The sequence below is a fragment of the Anabrus simplex genome, chromosome 2 (assembly GCF_040414725.1).
Source record: "Anabrus simplex isolate iqAnaSimp1 chromosome 2, ASM4041472v1, whole genome shotgun sequence".
In the NCBI taxonomy this organism is placed as follows: domain Eukaryota; kingdom Metazoa; phylum Arthropoda; class Insecta; order Orthoptera; family Tettigoniidae; genus Anabrus; species Anabrus simplex.
In genome coordinates this window covers 709718206-709733585 of record NC_090266.1, presented here as the reverse complement: position 1 = coordinate 709733585, position 15380 = coordinate 709718206, and the positions used below count along the sequence as shown (strand labels likewise).

Genomic DNA, 15380 nt, shown 5'->3' with positions numbered 1-15380 from the left:
TATGTAAATGTTTGATGTCGTATATCTCAAGAACTGTGGTTTGCATGTTTTGAATCAACATGTTTCAGTTGTCTCAGAACGCTTATTGGATACCAATATATCCACATAAATTCTTTTTTTGTGTTATCTGTAAGTGCCATAGATTTTTGCGGTCATTTTTGTGTTATCTGTAAGTGCCATAGATTTTTGCGGTCATTTTTGTGTTATCTGTAAGTATCGTATATTTTAGCGGTAAATCATTTATACGGAACTTCTTATCTGCTTCTTGTTCAGAGTGGCTGCGATGTTCACACCAGGAGAGTCTATATCCGACAACGCTATGATATCCGTGTACCCGTTTGGAGACGAATTCTACACCTTCACGGAGTCACCGATCATCCACAGGATAGACCCGAGGACTTTGGAGACCATGAACAGGGTATGAGTACCAACAAAAAGTTATTTTAACGATGTTCTCAAAAAAAAAATGCACGAATATCATAAATCAGTTGGTTATGTATTGTACTTCCGGGTGAATGGAACGGCCCATATTATAGAGACACGTCAAGTTGTCCTGAGTATATTTCAGCCAGCTGGATGGCATCATTTAGAAATATTGACGGTTCCATAGCATGCTGGCCTTTGGTCCAGGGGGTCCCGAGTTTGATTCCCGCCGGGTGGGGGATTTTAACCTTCGTTGGTTAATTCCAATGGCTTGGGGGCTGGGTATGTGTGCCATTTTCATCATTAGAATTCATGATAGGTAGGGTCCCATCTTCACAGACACGCAGGTTGCCCATACGGTGTCAACTTGAAAGACCTGCACCAGGTACCTTAGGAGGTCACACGCCATTATTATTATTATTATTATTATTATTATTATTATTATTATTATGACCGACTCATTGGCTGAATAGTCAGCGTACTGGCCTTCGGTTCAGAAGATCCCGGGTTCGATTCCCGGCTGGGTCGGGGATTTTAACCTGCATTGGTTAATTCCAGTGGTCCGGGGGCTGCGTGTTTGTGCTGTCCCCAACATCCCTCCAACTCACACACCACACATAACACTATCCTCCTCCACAATAACACGCAGTTACCTACAGATGCCGCCCACCCTCTTCGGAGGGTCTGCATTGCAAGGGCTGCACTCGGCTAGAAATAGCCACACGAAATTATTATTATTATTATTATTATTATTATTATTATTATTATTATTATTATTATTATTATTATTATTATTATTATTTTATTTAGAAATATTAAATTAAATTGTGAACTGTTAGTGATATAAGTAGTTTTCCCATTTAGACATACAGTACAGCACAATACTTGCTCACTGCCGTTAAGTTACGTTCCGATATACCGTGATCCGTGGTTTGACAGTGGCTATCCTCAATTTGCTTCCATACTCACTCCTGGAAAAAGTTGAGATATTATTTAGCGAATACAGATAACACCGTATCCTATCCAAATACGAGCAATAACACTAGGTATTACCACAGATCTCAAAATGGCTGATAACCTTAAACCAGGCCAAGCGGCTCAGATGGTAGAACGCTGGCTTTCGGAGCCCGAGTTGGTGGGTTCGATCCCGGCTCAGTTCGACGGTGTTTGAAGGCACTCGAAGAAATAGTCCGTGAAAACATTTCCGGCACCTCAGCGTCTTCGAAAACTGTGCAAGTAGTTAGTGATACGTAACGCCAATAAATAATATTAATTACGTAAATAGTTTTGGTTTCATGGAGGTCAAGATTGTCCCGAAAGAATGTCACGGAAAATCTATTGACTCGAAACTATAGTTTTGCCTTTGGTATGAGACACTGCTGAAAAAGCACTTTTGTGCTCTGGAGATCAGCACTTAATAACATGAAATACTCAGAACAAAGCATAAGTTAAAAAGTAATGATGGACGGTGTAACATTTGCAAGATAGCTCCCTATTCCTTATTAATCGCTGGGAAATGTGAGAACTTACCTTCTTAATGCTAACTATATTTGTGACATGTTATTGCAAAATAATAGAATCACAATGTAAATAATGTTTTTGTTCATGGTCCTTCCTAACAGTTAACAATCTTAACGGATGTCAGACATATATCCACTGGAGTTCTTTTACATTCCGGATAACTTTGACAGGACCACAGGCTATCGTCTAAGCAGCATTTGGTTGACAGACATTAAAGACCAGGTAGATTCTTTCTTTCCCTACAGTGTTTCCATTTAGGTTCCTCCTGTACAAAATTTGCACCCTGAGGCTTTATGCCAAAATGTTTGAGCCCGCTCCTCAGAACTAGATGGTTGACTGAATGGCATATGAAGCTGTACCGATGGTATGGTGCAAAAAAACGCACGATGTGTGCATTGTATTCGTTTAAGTACTTCCCGCTTTTTTCGGACTTGATTCCTCAGAATATACTACGGTCGAGATATAAGTCACGGCAACTATTTTTTTCTCACGAACAGGAGACAACACGGAAAATCTAAGATATGCATTTGGAAATATAGGGCATGTACTTATGCATAGTGCCTGAAGACAAATTCTGATTTCAGGAGATTCTCGTAAGAAAGTGACAGAACACAGGCCATTGGTAAACATTATTTTATTATGGTATAAACAGCAAATACACAAGACTACGTAGAAAGGACAGGTCTCCACTGGTTACAGACTTTCGAAATAATCACCCAAGGTTTCCACTGTGCGTTGCCAGCGGTGGGGCAGGCGCTGAATACTATTCGCTGCATGTTTGAACATCTCCATCCACCTCACCACTGTTCTATACGGCATGGCATGCACACCTAATGCTTCCCGCAGCTCTGCATGGCATTGGCGCGCATTTTTGCCGCGGAGAACTGCTATTTTAATATACGATCGTTGCTCCTGCTTGTTGACTTCCATTTTGTGACGCTCTCACTCATACACTGAACTTGGGGGCATGCTTAGACCCACACTGTTGTTAACATACACCATCTAGTGGCATCATACACAAGTACATACCGTACGTTTCCAAATGCATATCTTAGATTTTCCGCGTTGTCTCCTGTTCGCGAGAAAAAAAAGTTGCCATGACTTATGACTCGACCTACGTAAATTGTTTCTTTCCTTTAATTAAAGAGGAAAAATCGTCTTTGCGCCCAGAAAAACCGCTATGTGATGATATTTCAGCTTAGAACTCTGACAAGAATGGCTCAATCATCTAAATTTGAATACTGCGTCAACTATATTATATCAACGGATTTTCGTTCGAAGTGATACATGTGATGCGGGTCAGTGTTTCTCCCTTCAACATTGTCACATAAAGGTATTTCGAGGCGCATAGTATTAATGAGGACATACAGTCATAATACGCGATTTAATTACGAAATTAATTACGAAATTATTCTCTCTTCAAACCAACCTCGATTTAATTACTTCAGATGGTTAACCGACTTCCGTTATATGGTTTCCTTATTCCTGTCCTTATCCCTTATGCAAATATTCCCTACTAATTCGTTTGTTATTTTCGCTTGAAATATAATTCTCTCTATGTATCTAACAGACAGCCCAGGAAGAATCAGGCCCCTGTGAAATAAAACACCACGGCATACTCCGATTATAGTGACCCATAATGAGCCATCTGGTGATAAATGAGTGAACGTTTCCTCAATTGAGCAAACCTTTAGAAATCGTCAGAATAGTCATGGCTGTAGATTCTATCTTTTTACACGGCATGTGCTCAAATGAATATCAATATATAGAAGTTACTGAATTAATCACGAATTAATAATTTCGAATGAAAGAAAGAAAATATTGTCTTGAACCCATAATTCTACATTGCTGAAAGCACCGCCGCACGCCTATGTAGGGCCAACTGCGAGAGGGAGAAAAAACGCGCATCCATCTTGAATTGAAAGCTAGCTTTCCAGCTCGTGGGCTTGTCAATTCACAGAAGGAGGCGTTCCCTAAAATGTCGAACGAGGTCGGAACATTTCGGAAGACCTCGGAAAATTCATAATGGAATTCTGGCTAATAACCCTCATTGTGAGAGATTTCGGTACTGTCGTCCGGCTCCATGGCTAAATGGTTAGCGTACTGACCTTTGGTCACAGCGGTCCCGTGTTCGATTCCCGGCAGGGTCGGGAATTTTAACCATAATTGGTTAATTTCTCTGGCATGGGGCTGGGTGTAGGAGTCGTCTTCATCATCATTTCATCCTCATCACGACGCGCAGGTCGCCTACGGGTGTCAAATCAAAAGACCTGCACCTGGCGAGCCGAACTTGTCCTCGGACACTCCCGGCACTAAAAGCCATATGCCATTTCATTTCATTTCGACACTGTTATTAGCGAGGAAATAATTAATTAAAAATTTTGGGAAACGTTTGATGAAGCTAACTTCAGAGAGTGGAAATATATTTAATTATGCCCAAAGAGAAGTTAACATGTCTGTTGGCAGAGTGAAGTTATACGTGTCAAGGACATACAGTCAAAATATGTGGGAATCATCGTACACGGAATTAATTAATTACGCCCATGAAAGAAGCTGGAGAAATCAGCGAGCAACACTATTATGATTTAAAAAATAGGCGGAATCTCTGGGGTGAGTCTCAAAGAAATCGGTCCAGCGGTCATCAAATGGAGCGATTGCACAATAATAGATAATGCGGCGTACCGCATCTCTAGATCGCACATAAATATCCCAACCATAACAAGACAGTCAGTCAGCATTCAGTGGTCCGACAGGACGAACCTACATCACTTGATATCAAGAAGAGGCCTTCCAAAAGTTAAAGTGTAAGAGAAAGACTGGAAAATCTCAAAAGCCTGTTGGTTTGCGAGACGGAACAATTTACAAAGTATTAATGAGTAGTGGAGACGACTTAGATATTTAAACGTTGTATTTACGACATCCGTCCTGGTAGGTGGGGTTATCATAGGAATTTATTTGTAGGATTCATGAACTTCTGCGAGGAATACAGCTTTATTGAGCTCGATAGCTGCAGTCGCTTAAGTGCGGCCAGTTTCCAGTATTCGGGAGACAGTGGTTTCCCATTTTCACTCCAGGCAAATGAAGGGGCTGTACCTTAATTATGGCCAAGGCCGCTTCCTTCCCACTCTTAGGTCTTTCATGTCCCATCGCTGCCATAAGACCTATCTGTGTCGGTGCGACGTAAAGCAACTTACAAACAAACAAAGAAAAACAGGGAATACGGCGAAGTCACAGATAGCTCTTTGGAGTTATTACTGAGAAGGTTATTTTGATAAATTTTAAGGGAGAACTGTTGGGTTCTGGGAGAGATAGCATCATTGTCAGACGGTCATCCATGTCTGGGGAACACCTGGTGAAGGGGAGGTGGACATTTTAGACGACTGCACCAGTTGAATGGTTGGTACGAGGCGGGGTGGCTCATTTTTGCGCATATGTGTATAATCAAATTTGTTATTAGGTTAATTCGTGTTCAAGAATATTAATGTGTGTTGCCTCAAGACGAGTTCAAAATCAGTGTATTGATAAGGTAGTATTTAAGTGGAGAATGCCTCTAGCTAAGATGCAGCCAAGACGACGCCACGTCAAGCGGCACATTTACAAGTCTGTCTAATTCAAATATTGTGTTTTTGTAGTTAGAGGTGTAAATGCGTGTCCCTTTAAATTAATTAATGAATCATAACACCGCGCTGTACATGTGGCATGTGTAGAATTAAGTATGTTGCAATGACGATGACATGTCGTGTCTGTATTCCAGTTTAAGTGCAATTGTTTGTTATTTATGTCGGCGCGCGAGGCGTTAAACTGTGTTTACATATCTTAAAAATGTGAAGTTAAATATTACAACGAAAATCAGTGAAATAATGTTCGGGCCGGTAAAAGTTATGTTAATGATAAAGATAACAATTATAAGTGTGATAATGTCAAATAACAACAATAATATTAACAGTAATAATATTCACGTTAGGAATAAATTGAGATGATAATAATAATAATCCTAATAATAATAATAATAATAACAACAACAATAATAATAATAATAATAATAATAATAATACATTCACCAGTTAGTTAAGCGAAATTTATAGTTTATATCGAAACCCACTGAAGCAAGGTAAATTTTAGCATTGTGGAAATTAAATTTTTGTGACACCATGTATTTGTGATATAGAATTACGACATGCTATTTTGCTCCTGAGGTCTGGGATAATTTGGAGAAGCCACTTTGCATTATGAAGTTGTTTGGTTGTGGGATTGCTTGTACTTGAAAGTTTTCAAGCAAGAAGAAAACGAATTGTAATGAAAAATGAAATATTATGAGAATAATTAAGAAGAACGTTTAAGGCAGTGTAAACCTATATTTTATGAGTGATATGCAATTAGCAGGATGCCGAGGAGAAAAGGCCATGTATTTCGATGGAGAGGAATTTGTGTGACAGGGTGTCTATGTTGATGTGTAATATTCCTGAAACAGGCTTTATAAGAGGAGCGACATCCTATAGCGATCCAGAACGATTGAAAAATCTAAGGGTGGTCAAATCCAAGTGAGTGCGTTGTAACGCATATTTTAAGTACACGTTGGTGTTCTCCAATGCTTATTATTTTATGTTAGACCGTATGTAACGTCAGTTAAGTCTAGGTGACGATTCTATTTGATACCAGCGAAGTGCATTTTGTGATAGCTGACCTCACGAACAAAATACATTCTTACACACGGTCGAGATATTACTTACTTATTGTAAATTGAATTTTATTCTGCATCTTTACGAGACGAAAACATCGCGAATTGGAAACATTGCGGGTGAGAGAATGACATTTATTAGATTGAGAGTTTATCATGCGTATGTTGATGAGAATTTACTTCAATGGGCAGTTTGCAGTGATACATGTTTAGAGTGTTGACATTGCAGGTCATTTAGAGCCTCACAATCGAGTTATGCCGTCAATATCGTGATGGTAGTGATTATTGTTTTCAGTGATATTACGTAATATCAAACGAGATTTGAGTTTATTTTTATTTAGCGAACTTCACCGCATATGTTTAAATTGTAATGAGGAATAGATTAAACTATTCAAACTTGTTATTTAATTTCGATTTCGCGTTTTATCGCAGAAAACGGACATAGTTTATATTTCCAGATTCGAGTTCATTTCTGTAGCGAATTTTAATTCATGTGTGAGAATTTCAACGAGAATCATATATAAATATCCGGACATTATGTTAAAGTCTCGATTTCGCCCGGCAGTATGAGTGATGTGTAAATACCATAACGTTGACTCAACGATAAGTTTAGGATACCTGGTGTACTTAATTATCGATAGAGATGGGTAGACACTGTAACGTTGACTCAACGACAGGACTGGGACGCCGTCTGTACATAGCCAAGCCATAGGTTAGGCATTTTTGCGAATGAACTTGAACGATGTTAGTGTATGCAGTACTAGTACGGAAGATATTAGCAAGTACTATTTTGGCCATGTTTCGGCATAACCTTTACTAGCTGGTAGGTGCTCCCATAATAGCACTGCATCAGTAGTGGCATAAAATGTAAGGTTTGTCCCACGTAGAAACCTGGCTAATGAGGACTGGCCCCTACTACCTAGCCGCGTGCGTTCAAGTTCGATGAACTTCCGTTTTTATTTGTTTCTTTCTCTTTACTTTATAAAAAATATTCGGTTGTATGGTATGTTATGATAGTGCAATGTGTTGACACTTAGTTAATTTTGTAGTATTTACACTAGAAATGCTGTTTCGATTCGTCAGCTGTTATTATATTTATTTTACGTTATTCACATTATTTAGGTGAGACGTTGATCTACCGCTCACTTGTAGTTTAGTTTAGGGGGACAAATGTACGTAGACGGATTTATAATTGTTGTTGTAGTTACGTAGAAATGGAAATATTTTTTTATATTGTGGACTTGTATTTTAACGAATTTAACTACTTAACTGTTTCCTAACCTGAAAGTTGGTTTAGTAAGACAATTTTTCGAGTGATTTATCACTTTATTTTAACTTCAGTGTTTGCCGTTTCTTCTAAACGCATAATGAATTAATGTTTCCCTGTATTTCGCAGTTTTGTTCCTTCAGAACGATGTAACGTAAGACCCCTCCTGGATCAAGTGTTGTTGGTTAATTCTGAACATCTGTTTGGGATGATGCTTGTCGCAGCATCGGGATTCGTCTATAACTTAAGGGTGTCACGAGATGACACTACATGGTAGAATTTTATTTTTGATTGTGATCATTGCTGTTAACTTGTAATAAACACCATGCTTTCAAGTAGTATTTCGCAACCTATTCAAAGCAACGGATAGTCAGTTGGGTTAGATTATTGATCTGTTCGGGGGATGTTCCAATATCCGAGAGGATAGTCACTGGTGGATAACCTCAATTGAGTATAAATCTGAAATTCTACTTGTTGAAGGTCAGAATTTCCACGGATCGTGTCGGTTTACTCTCTGTTATCGTTTGGGTCAATGTTGACCGATTTTTACTTTTTCTATTGTTTTTCTGGTTTTGCTGTCCAAAAATATTACATTGCGTTTTCATTCCTTCGAAGATAATAATATAAACAATTTCAAGATATTTCCACCATTCACGTTATGCACTATGACTGCTTTGTAACGTATTGTGACAAATTTAATTGATTTTTCTTGCTTAATCAGTAAATATAATTATCGTGATTATATTAAATAAAATTTTAGTATGCACACTTTTGCTCCTCATTTGAAATTGTTGTGTTCTCCTCTGAGACCTGTTGGTCGGTAAATGAATTGACTGAAAAGAACCCGAAGCGTCCCCAGTATCTAAGAAGCGACATTGTTCAATCGAAGTAGCCCAGGCAGACGACGGACGATGAAACGGTAAATTGTAGGTTTCAGTCTGGTGATACAAATTGTATTTCTAATCTATAAACGAGGTTTGTTTACCCTCGCAGTATTTAACACATGAACTTTATATCCGTTTGATCATCGTTCGTCGCCCGACTCGTAAATATAGGATTTAATTCTTTATGGGAGTATTGGAACGGAGTGCACTGACTCGTTAGGACAACTGTTCTCCCTTTCTCTACCAATGACAACTCCTATTTAACATATTATATCAGTTTAATTCGTGGCAAGAGCAATTATTGAAGGTCGACAAATCCTCGAGTAAACCACACATACACTACCTCTCTTAATGACTGTCTCATGCCCGGTTTTTTGGAACGTGATATATCGAACCTATAGCGGTATCGATTGGTTAACTTGCGTGTTTGCGTTGAACGAACGTAAGATACATCTATCGGATCGATAAACTGCCCGCTAACTTAGAGGACCCTGAGTAAAAGATATATATTCGTTACCTTGGCGGGCGCATGCACGGTACCGTACTGCATATCGGCAGCTGATATGTATTTGTTGTGCTTTCTCATCATCTTTCGACGAAGAAGTTCTAGACATGATTAACGTTCTAGAATGACGGCGGCCTAATGTTCTTATGATGTATAGCGAGGAAGAACTGAAATACGTATCCAGCAAATACAGGTTGGTCGGAAACAACGTGAACTGGCTATGTGAGCGTTATATGGTTAGTGATCCCGATAGATAATGTGAAAAAATATCAATATCTCGCGCCATTTTCATTTTATCAGCTGCTGAACTTAGCCAAGCAGATTACTTCGCGGGCGAATTCAAATTGGCTTTGCGAGGCGGTATTACTTAATCTGGACGTGGCTTAAGACCTGTGATAAATAGTAGTTTTCCAGTGTCCCCTCTTGATCACATATTAATTACAAAACGCTTTTATACTACTGAATCTTATCAGATTTTTAACGATGACATTATTCGTCTCCTGGTACCGGTAACGGAGCATAACAGATAATTACAAATTTTTCGTAGTGCTGTAGACTTACGTGCATTGGCAGTGAGCATAGGCTATATTTTTATCGTGGGACTATTTCAGGGTTGTCATCGAACTTCAGTGGCACAAAAGTGACTAAATTCTCTTGCCGTTATTTCTACTGAATATGAGATCTTATAAACATCCTCAATGATTTCATTGCAAAAAATGTAAGGAAAGAGAATGTTGAAAGTGATGTTTGTTTAAATTTAACATGTTCTTTTCTGTTTTGTAGTGCTGTATTACTTTGCTTAACCATGTTGAAATACTTTTTCCTCGTAAACCAACTGGAATTTTAATATACACTTAATGGTTCGATAATGGTTGGCTTTGTTAGCTAAAAATGTTGCAACGTTTGGGCTGGGAAGATTCGAGAGAAAGGAGACGAGCTGCTCGACTAAGAGGTATGTTCCGACCTGTCAGTGGGGAGATGGGTGGAATGACATCAGTAGACAAATATGTTTGAGTGATGTCTTTAAAAGTAGGAAAGATCACAATATGAAGATAAAGCTGGAATTCAATAGGACAAATTGGGGCAAATATTCGTTTATAGGTAGGAGAGTTAGGGATTGGAATAACTTACCAAGGGAGATGTTCAATAAATTTCCAATTTCATTGCGATCATTTAAGAAAAGGCTAGGAAAACAACAGATAGGGAATCTTTTTTTTTTTTTTTTTGCTATTTGTTTTACATCGCACCGACATAGATAGGTCTTATGGCGACGATGGGACGGTAGAGGGCTGGAAGTGGGAAGGAAGCGGCCGTGGCCTTAATAAAGGTACAGCCCCAGCATTTGCGTGGTGTGAAAATGGGAAATCACGGAAAACCATCTTCAGGGCTGCCGACAGTGGGGTTCGAACCCACTATCTCCCGAATACTGGATACTGGCCGCACTTGATAGGGAATCTGCTACCTGGGCGACTGCCTTACATGCAGATCAGTAGTGACTGATTGATTTCATTAAAATTTGGGGGTGAAATGAAATACTTTGGAAGGAGTATTTGCCAAGGAGTCCCAGAAGAACTCAACTGCTTATGGGACCAAATAGGGTTTAGTCAGCACTATTGCTACATCCCTGGCGGTAAAAAGAAGATTACTTACTTTGAATTCAAAGTGCCGCACCTTCGAGCTCTGTATACTATCGTACTCCGACCGTGCTCCTGCCAAGTGAGCTATTCCAGGCCTTCATATGCAGCGGGGAATTCCCAGCGTACAATACCTGTTCTTGGTTTGTGTGTGCACTGCCTATTGTAAGGTAGGCCGTACATGAAAGGACACTGGCTCAGTAAAGTGAGGTTTCTTGTTCTTTGTACGGCGGGCGTAAGAAAACTAAAATTGAAGCCTTACAAAGTCGCAGAAATACAACGTTTAAGCCCAAGAAATCCAGTCGCAAGAGAACATTATTGCAATTGGTTGTTTAAGTCTCTCAGCAGTAATGAATTCAATCCTGAATTACTGCTGTTTTATTTGCAAGGACGTGTAAATTCGAAAAATAACTGGTATTTATGAAACTCCACTTCATGACCTTAAAATAGGAGTTTGGTGCACTGTTATTGCTAAAAGAATTGTGGAGGCGATTTTTTTTAACGGCACCGTTAATTCTGACTGATACACAGCATTAATACTGAACGAGAATTTTCCTCTACTGACTAAACAGGGAAGACTGATCGGATATCTCCCCCAGCAAGACGGAGCTACAGCACACACCGCTCGTATTTCAATTAATTCAGTGCGAGATGTTTTCGGGTACGCAATAATTAGTGCAGGACAGGAGAGGTGGGTTGGATATTTCCTACAGCAAGGTGGGCCTACTGCACATGCCGCTCGTAATTCAACGAATGTAGTGCGAGATGTTTTCGGGGACGGAATAATTAGTGCAGGTTTATGAACATCTCGCTCTCCCGATTTAACGCCTTGCGACTTATATTTATGGAATAGAAGTAACACCCACACTACAGAAGAACTTAAATAAAATACGGTTCGCACCGAAATTTGAAGATTCATGAGGCTGAATTGCAGAGAGTGAACCGGAATATCATCACTTGTTACAACGCTTGTTTAAGTACAGATGAGGGATAGCATTTTCAACGCTTTCTGTAGTGGAGTAAGTTATATATCTTTTCTATTTTTCAATCTGTTTTTTGTACGGGAGTTCGAGAGCGGTGTGGCGGCGACCGCGCACTCGTTTACCGACACGAGGCATACAGGGAGGACGGTAACCTTTGCGGGACTCACCCTGTATATCCTATAACAGGAGAGTGAGCTTCAAGACTCTCCAGAGGCATTTCTAAAATGAAGATAGCACTTTCATCAGGACATTCTACAACATTTTATATTTCGTTTTTCACTCATTTGCTAGGATCAAATTTGCCTACTTAACACAACCAGAAAACAGATTCATGATTTCTTTATTTTAGGTATCAGTAACGAGAGTAAAAATCAGGCTGATTTTCTCAGGGCTCTTCAAAATGTGCAGAAAGTGTCTTACCCTCTTAGGGGCTAGGACAATTTTAACTAACACCTCAGATTTAGTTGTAGCACAAGGCAATTTTTCTGCAATTTCTAAACTAGGAAACACTGATGCTGCTGATTTGCTGGCATTGTCTAAGCCACAGTAACTCTCAGTTTTACGCGGTGATACATCAGTCTTGTATGAAAGAGCAGAACTTTCAGAAGATGCTTTCAGAGTAACGAAATAACTCAATTACTTACTGATGGCAAGGTTTCTCTTCTCGTTTGCTTGGTGACCTTTGTGTTGATTATGCTTATTAAGGCCAAACTGCTCACCATGAAAAATGCTAAAGTCCTTTCTACATAGCTCGCAGTACGCACGATTTTCGGTCGGACCTAGTGCTACCCACTTGAAGGTTTTCTCTATGTCTTCAAATACACCTGTTGATGCTGCAACTTTCTCTTCTTTCATAGCCGAGTATATGTGCTTACATGACTGGAGTCTGAATCAGTGTCTGAATTCATCTTGGAGAATCGATATTACAAAATGATAAGCACGGTTACTATCGTCCTCTACGACGCATTGCTGACTATATGATATGATGTGGAGTATGTTAGTTTATCGGTGCCTAACTATACTAAGTATATGTTAAAATAGAGCCAATATTTTCACATTTCAACACACAGAAATGATTCCAAGAACGCAGAAACAGATAGCGAAATGGCACAATGTTTATAAGTAAGGTGCCTAATGTGACTGGTGGGATTAAGGGAAACGTAAATAATATAATTATGTACGTTTCGTTCTTTTCGTAATGCTTGTAGCCTACGTAAGAAGGGAGCTTCTCACAGACTGGCTTGCAGATATATTAAGAAAATCGATAACATATACACACAGTACAGTTAACCACGCATAATTGATACAGCGGCATAAAAGCGGACTTGCTAAGCAGCCATTCCTTTAGTGGGCTAAGAAGTGAAGAAACAGCCTTATGGGGAGAATGAAAGTATATAACTTAGGAGTAGCTAGAAAAAGAAGTAAAACTTATGGTTAATGCACAGTCCGGCAACCGTAGAGGAAACCTTCTGCCTCCCATAGTTTCCACCACCGATTTGTCACGACTCACATGAGCTGCAATTCTGTGGAACGCTCAGCCTGCCTCGCATAGTCCCTGTATACGTCCACGCTCGAAGTCACTTCAGTGCGCAGTATAGGTTTGCTGTTATCTTCTTGGCAATTCAGAAGTACACTGTGATCCACATACAAGGGAATTTCACAACCAAATACACTCCTAGTGTTTTCACACGATCGTTGATGAGTGTCACTCGGGTTGTTCGACCTGAGGAGCACACTCGGCCGCAAAAATGTGTTTAAGTGATTATCTTCATTAGAATTTTCCAATGCCAGAAAATTCAGCCATGTTACATTACAAAGTGGTTGTGGTGCTCTTTGATAAATATGGAACGTTGTAGTAACATTTATCTTAAGCAATGTTTCTGTTTCGTCCCCAGCTGAACGTGGCCAAGTACGTGAGTATCGTCAATCATTCATCTCATCCCCACGTGCTGAAAGACGGAACAGTGTTTAACCTCGGCCTAACGGTCACTGCAACTGGACCCTCCTATGCCATTGTCAAGTTTCCTACAACGAGGAGTTCGGCCGATTCTCTCCCAGAAGGTAATTAACAACACATTCCCTCACTAATTAGGCATACTGGAAAACTTTCATTCTCCTGTGATACATGCAACACAGTTTTGTTTTAAATTATACTTTACTTTGTATTTTAACTTGAGTGTGGCGTGTAAGAGAGACTGAACTACGTTTTCTAATTTTCACTCACCGCCTTTCGTAACGGTAGGTATCATTGACTGTGTTATGTCATTTACAGCAATTAGAATGGAAGATGTTTCATCTAAATTTTGCATTTGCGGTGATTTACAAATTTATAGACATATCTAATAAATATTAAGATCAGGGGTTATGGATGCTATCATCCAACATTCACACGTGCAGTTATTAGAATTGTAAGATTTCTGTCCTCAGCATTTTTATGAAGGGCCTTCCTGGCCGAGGCGGTGAAGGCGTGCTCGGTTCTCCTGGAAGGGTGTGGATTCGATTCACTGTCAGGAAACGAGATTTCCACTTCCGAAGGTGCACATGGCCCTAAGGTTCATTCAGCCTACACCAAAAATGAGTACCAGTTAATTCCCCAGGGCAACGGTGGCCAGGCGTAGAGCTAACCACGCCAGCCCACCAAGTGCCGAGGTTAGGGATGGAGAGTGCCTTTACTTTGCACCCCTCCATGGCTTGTACGGAGATGACTTTTCTTTTGGCATTTTTATGGATGACACTATGGCACTTGATTCTTGTCCATGTTCAGGTTAATCCATAGAAAGGAAGAAATTCCCTCTTGAATGGCAATCTCTCTAAGTGTGCGTTTCACTGTTCGGCTGTGTGGCTAACTAGTTAGCATGCTGTCCTTTGCTCCAAGGGGTCCCGGCTTCGATCCCCAGCCGGGTAAGAGAAGTTTAATTTGCATTGGTTATTTCGTCTGACTCGGGGACTGGGTGTGTTTGTCTCATCAAGATTAGATTTCATCCTAGGCAGGACCCCATACTCATAGAGACGCAGGTCGCCTAAGGGCTTCAGCTCAGAAGACCTGCACCAGGCCTCTCACGAGGTCACACGCCATTAATACATTGAAGAAAATGGAAATTGCAACACCCAGAAGGAGTGGTGCTACATTGCTGCAATTGAACATGTAGAACGAGTGTGCGGTTGTGATTCGATGATTACAATTTCAGGTCCCTCTGACCGTAAGTTTGGACAACAATCAATACAGGATGTGCCCACCACAAGCTGCAATACATTGATGAATTCGTCGAGGCATGGAGTCAATAAGGCCCTGGATCGCTTCCTGAGGAATTGTGGACCATGCTTGCTGCACTGCACGGGTCCGTTTTTCCAGAATTGTGGGTGGCTGAGGATGGTTGGCCTGTTGCCGACCCATCATGTACCACACATGCTCAATAGGACTAAGGTCCGGGGATCTGGCGGGCCATTCTAAGGTTGTGATGTCGTGGAGAGCTTCTCTGGAGACG

The 15380-nt window shown here is 40.2% G+C and overlaps 1 protein-coding gene across 1 annotated transcript in view; it reads left to right on the top strand.

Annotated features, from left to right (window-relative positions):
* Positions 1-15380, top strand: part of ninaB (neither inactivation nor afterpotential B) — a 79530-nt gene that overhangs the window by 13129 nt on the left and 51021 nt on the right. Inside the window, exons 4-5 of the mRNA XM_067140030.2 lie at positions 274-418; positions 13791-13956. Coding sequence (XP_066996131.2) covers positions 274-418; positions 13791-13956 — 311 coding nt within the window. The remainder of the gene's footprint in view (positions 1-273; positions 419-13790; positions 13957-15380) is intronic.